At 36.1% G+C, this 6145-nt stretch overlaps 1 protein-coding gene across 1 annotated transcript; it reads left to right on the top strand.

The window, feature by feature from the left end:
• The first annotated feature begins 404 nt into the window (after positions 1-404).
• Positions 405-1073, top strand: LOC145121568 (protein CANDIDATE G-PROTEIN COUPLED RECEPTOR 7-like). The gene has a single exon (XM_079057293.1). It carries the CDS (start codon positions 405-407, stop codon positions 1071-1073), a length of 669 nt encoding a protein of 222 aa, XP_078913419.1.
• Positions 1074-6145: the final 5072 nt, after the last annotated feature.

Raw genomic sequence — 6145 nt, 5'->3', positions numbered from 1 at the left:
TCCTTCACGTATCGGTTTCTTCCTTGTCCGATCAGACTTGAAAGAACTCGCCCTCCAATTATTTAACCGTAAATTCTGCGCAATGAATTCCAGACTCATCTCACCTCTCTTTACGTTCCAAAATCTCTCATGTCCTTATTCTTCATTCAACATTACGTACCCTACGCCATATCCCAATATGTTATCCCTCTACTACGCCAATTGCAACAGCAAAACCTACGTTACCACGGACGTCCGCACAGAGCTCTACAACACAGTTAACGACACTACCAAGATCTATCTATCACTAACACAGCTCCCGTCGTTTTACTTCAAATTCTCTCTCGTTTATTTGTTTTTTTCTAGGGTTTTGGATCTTCTTGTGCTTCAAGAACAAAAAATCTATTCGCGAGGTTGATATACTAATGAGTGGGTTGCTTGTTGTGAGTGTGCTTCTATTGATTAGTAAGTCTATGGAAAAACACTATGTGGAGGTTACAGGTACTCCTCATGGATGGGATACCATGGTTTACACATTACAGTTTTTCAGGATTGTGTTCTTGTTCGCTGTGATCGCGTTGAACTCTACCGGATGGTCTTGCTTGGATGGTTATGAGGTATTCGTAATGTTGTTTTGCCTCGGGATTTTTCTATTTTTGACTTCGTTGTCTTATTTACCTTCCCTTATAATAGGGGATGACACCTCTTCTGAAGAATGGATCCCTTTCTGTCTTGAGATGATGATGCGCATCTTTGGTATTTTGTTCCCAATTTTCATGTCGATTAGGTCGTTGGACCATGCTTCTTATATGACTGACGATAAGGTTTTTAAGAGTTTGGCAGTGTTTTGGACGTGCTTTTTAATTGTGGCTACGGGATATTTGTTCTATTGGAGGATTCCTATTTTTGTAGTGAAGGTCTCTTTAGGTTACAAGTACTACCGGTGGGTGTCTATTGTGGGAGAAGAAATATGCAATCTTTTGTTTTATATGGTGATGTTTTACATGTTTAGTCGTTTGAGGAAGATGATAGAATACTTTGTTCTTGAAGCTAAAGATGAAGAAAACAAACATGATAGCTATCGGGGATGGTGATGATTTAGAGTTGAATTTCGAAATCAAGGATCATTCTTGTTTTGGTCATTCATTGTTCATATAGTTCGTTCTCAAAGTATAGGTACATATCGATGTGAGGTGTCCACTTAATCGTCAATTAGTTTTTTATTTGAGCGTTTAATTAAGTAGTTTTCTTGAACAATAGTGTTTTCTCATAAAGTTGGTTTCACATGATTATAATTGTTTGATTCTTATAAAAGATTAGTGTCACCTTCTTGATAAATAAGCAACAAACCATGTTGATTAGACATTTATTCATGTACATGCGCATCTTGTGTTTGGTTATCCTTGTTTTAATTGTTAAGATTTATGAGTCTTGAACAAATTGACAAGTTCCTGAGAGTTCAAGGGCCATAAATGTAACATTACATTTAACAATTGAATTATTCAATTGTTGTCGGCAAACGTTTGAATTAAATATTCAAATGGTCGGTGGACAATTATTTAATATTTGTTGGACGGCTAATGTGAATGACAAAATTTTCAAAGTCAATCTTTGCGGCAATCTTGTGCATATTGCGGCTCACAAATATACCTATATATATGCATGTATGTTTTGCATATTTTGTGTGCAAAAAACTTGAGAGAACATCAAGTGTAGAATGTCAAGCCAATTGTAATCTTGTGAGTTTTAATAAAATTCTCTAGTTGCAGCCCGTGGACGTAGGATTTGCACCGAATCCGAACCACGTAAAATCCTTGTGTTCTTCTTACTTTATTTTCGTGAGTTTGTGTGTGTGATAGTGTGTTTCCGCTGCGTGTACCCGGTCCGGTTCCTAACATTAATGCCTCAGTTTTTTTAAGCAATATGCTTGTGTTTATTTGATTTTGGTTAAAACTTTTAAGATCTTGGGATTGTATTACGAAAATTGGGATGGGACATAAGATGTTACATATCATAAAAATGTATTGTTGTGGAACATATGAATAGTTGAGCGTAATTTAAAAAAGAGAAATTCAATATCATTCTAGTGTGTAGTTCTTATAAGTTTTGGTACTGTTATAAAACAATGACTTATGAAATCTAATAATTCTCTCTCTGATTAATTCCGGCATTTGATTTTGATACTTATCTTAATGTAGAGAGTAGTAAAATAGACCGAAACATAAGGTAAAAAGATATTTATATATTTTTGTTATAAGTTTAAAAGTAAACCTAAAGATTCAGTTGTACAAATTGAAACCTACAACATCAAAATCATGAAGATATAAAACCAAACATGCAAATCCAAACCAAAATCATGTAAACCCAGTAAAAAAAATTTAAAGCTAATGAACCAAAACTCAAATCCAAAAGAAGAAAACCAAAACTGAAGAAAAATGGCAGGCGGTACCGTGGTAGGAGGGAGACGACACCCGATGGGAAAATCCACAAAAAGTGAGTTTTGTACGAGTAGAGAAAAGAGATTGATCATTGTAGGATAGGTTCGCTTTTATTTCTAAGTAATTAATTAAAACATTAATAAATAGAAAAAATAGAAATCCAATTGACAAAATTGCAAAAATGGTCCCTTTGGTATGCATATTTTCTGGGTTTTAGTCCAAACCTCGACTTTTTTGGGTTGGTGGTCCTTTTGAGCTAGTTTACATGCAGTTTTGATCCCTGTCCAAACTAAAAAGACTATTATACCCTTAATGAATTTAATTTTTATTTTTCTTTCAATTTTTAAAATTAAAATTATTATTATTATTATTAATATCAAATATAATCTGGACCCACATATCCACCCCATCTCTCTCTCTCTCTCTCTCTCTCTCTCTCTCTCTCTCTCTCTCTCTCTCTCTCTCTCTCTCTCTCCCCCCTAAAAAACCCACACAGTTCTACTTAGAAAACACACACAGGAATTCAAACTCGGAGTCGGACCCAAATCTTTCTTGACTGTGAATGCCACCGGAGTTTCCACCGGAGAGAGGTAGAAGACGAGACTACTTCACAAATTCCTTTGGCACATAATTAACCATCTTTGGTAGCAGCTACTGTACATCCCTCTCTCACCATTTTCATACCACAATCGGAGTTTCCACTGTAGCCGATCACCATAGTCGGATTGTCACCGACCCCGTTGCAACTTTTCCATCATTCTCTCTCACACGTCTGCTTAGATCTGTTTGTAACATGCCAACGGATGAACCCAATCAGATCTGTCTGTAACATCCCTTTCTCACCATTGTCGGACCGCCACTGTAATCAAACCCAGTAAAAGTCATTCACTGTTCCTCCTGATGAAGATCTGTTATATGCCAGCAAAGAATATGTCTTCAAGAGCGCCCATGATCAGATCACTTTCGAGATATCATGTAAGATATCGAGCTACAAAGCTGCTCTCGTATCCACTCCTACAATTGTAGATGTATCCTAAAACCCAGATCCTAACATAAATTGTACTTTAACTTGAACGAGCAAAACGGTAAGGGTGTTGCACATCCACATCCCAACAGTTCAAAGAAGAAAATACCCCGATCAAGAAAATTATTAGGGTCTAGTGGAGTCAAAATCGAGGAAAAAAATCATTCAACAACAGCCCTCTGCTCTAGATGTGGTAGAAGGGATTTCAAATTCTTCAAATTTCAATCCCTAACCTGGTTGAAGAAACTGTGAGGAGTTATTTACCATTGTTAAAGGATTTGCTCGACTCACAAAACATGGGTGGTGGCAATTTCAGGGGATTCAGCTCAAGAGGGATAAATTTTGATCCTTTTTCTCTTTTCGAACGATTTGTTGATGTCTTCATATTGATCTGAGTTTGAGTTTTCTCTATGGCTGTGATGGCAAATGTGCAAATAATTCCAAGGAGCAACTGGGTTTTTAGATTGGGTGGAGTTTAATGGAGATTGAGGTGTACTAAAATAAACGGAAGGGGAGAGAGAGAGAGAGAGAAGAGAGAGAAAGAGAGAGAGAGAGAGAGAGGGGGGGGGGGTGGGCCCCAAATTAGGTAATTATTTTATTTTTCATTTAAATTAAATAGAAAAAGCATAAAAAAATATATCAGAAGGGCAGAATAGTCTTTTCAGTTTGCTGAGGGACCAAAAACACAAAGAAACTAGCTCAAAAGGACCACCAATCCAAAAGAGTCGTGGTTTGGACTAAAACCCCAAAATTTTGCATACCACAGGGACCATTTTTGCAATTTTGTCAATCCAATTTGAAGTAATCTTTGGTTTCAAATATGATCAAAACACAAAATCCTTTCTAATAAATTAAGTTTTTTTTTTGTCACTTGTTACATTTTCATTAAATTTGCCAAATGTCATTTTGTAGTTATTTTGAATTAATTTTTTCCACATGTTATTTTATGAGTTTTTCTATTGTATTAAATTCCACATAATATTTTAATGTAAGAATTGCAATAAATGTAGTAATAAACGAATATTAATTTCACTAATAAACTTACATTTTAATTTCTAAATTCCAAAAATAAAAGCTCATTAGTTTCTTTTTTCTTTATTTAAATTATTTTTTTAAGAAAAAACATCATAAATGGTCCCTGTGTTTTCCCTAAATCTGAAGTTTAGTCCCTGTGGTTTAAAAACATCATAGATGGTCCATGTGCTATCAAAACTTTTGATGTTTGGTCCTTAAGCCTCACTCCGTTAAATTTTATCCGTTAACTAAAGGGTATTTTCATCATTTTACCACTACAGGGACCATTTATGAAGTTTTGTCTTATTTAGCATATATAAAGGGTCCCACCTCTCTCTCTATATATATATCTCTCTCAAAAAAGTCAAACCCCCACCTACTGCTTCTTCTTCCTCGGTTCAGATCCGATAACCACGCAGCACCTGCATCCAATTAAAAGGAAACCCAAATCAAATATATACTTATGGTTCTTGATTTATAATAAAAATGCCACAAAACCAAATTTGTCTATAGCTTGGCTGACTTGTTCATTATGTTTCTTTTTTTCCTTAAACCTCTGAATCTTTCAGGTTACACTATCTGTTGGTTTTACTTTTCTGGCCTGCCTTTTTTCTACTCCTATTTATGAATATTCAACCATGTAAAACAAATAAAGAAAGCTTTTTGATGAAAAACCCATATGAAATCTTGGCTTAGAAAGTGATTTTTCGTCAAAACTTTTAAAGGGTTTTAGAAGATGAAGAAGCTCTGTGATCCTGCTCAAGAAGATGATTAAATGGACATGACTCCAGGATTCCGATTTCATCCTACAGATGAAGAACTCATAACTCATTATCTTTCTAACAAAGTTATCGATAACACCTTCTTTGCAAAAGCAATCAGAGAAGTCGTCATGAAAAGAATCGAGTCATGGGAGTTACCTAGACAAATTAATGTCGCCAAAAACATAAACCAAATTAGGGAATCAACAATCAGCGAAAGAAGAGACGATTGGGAGATGAGTGAGTAGGCAATTCCTTAACCTGAGGTTTCCCAGGGACGACAGCAACACAATCCTTACAAGCTTGAAGCTTTTCATCTCCGATTAGAGGCCTTATGTGTACTGCTACTTTGACACAACAATCCTTCTGCAAACAACTACAGATTGATAGAACGAGAAAGTAATTTCACAGCAATGGTATCTTCAGTCGGTTCACCTCCACCGCCTTCAGCCGCCATTCAAGTTCAAAATCAAAATTTGATCTTCAGCCCGCTTGATGCAGGGTTTCGTGTTCATCCCCAAAATCAAGATTATTTTGAAAATGAAATAGAAAGTGAAAGGGACAGGATAAAAATGAAGAGAAAATGGAGATGGGACGATTGTAATTTGCAATGGGAATGTTGGAGATCTGGTCCTAATTGGAGTTTTGTTGTTCGCCGGAGATCTTAGTTACAAACGAAACACACACCCACCCACCCATGTTTTGCACTGGTCTATCGGGAATCACTGAAACACTGAATGTGGCGGTGGTAATGGGGTTTGATCTTCAGGAGGCTGAACAAAGGGGATGTCGACGATGGGTTGGGGATGCCGGAGATGTGGTGGGTACGAATATGTTACAAACGTGTGTATGTATATGCGTGTGTGTTTATGTGTGTGAGAGAGCCCTTTTGCATATTATTTTATTTTTTTCTTCTTTTAAAAAAAAAT

The sequence above is a fragment of the Lactuca virosa genome, chromosome 6 (assembly GCF_052849685.1).
Source record: "Lactuca virosa cultivar CGN04683 chromosome 6, Lactuca_virosa_CGN04683_v6, whole genome shotgun sequence".
Lineage (NCBI taxonomy): Eukaryota > Viridiplantae > Streptophyta > Magnoliopsida > Asterales > Asteraceae > Lactuca > Lactuca virosa.
This window is presented reverse-complemented; position numbering and strand designations above follow the sequence as displayed.

What these genes read in the sequence shown, in the direction of transcription:
- LOC145121568 (XM_079057293.1), top strand. Translation starts at nt 405, where the DNA reads ATGAGTGGGTTGCTTGTTGTGAGTGTGCTTCTATTGATTAGTAAGTCT.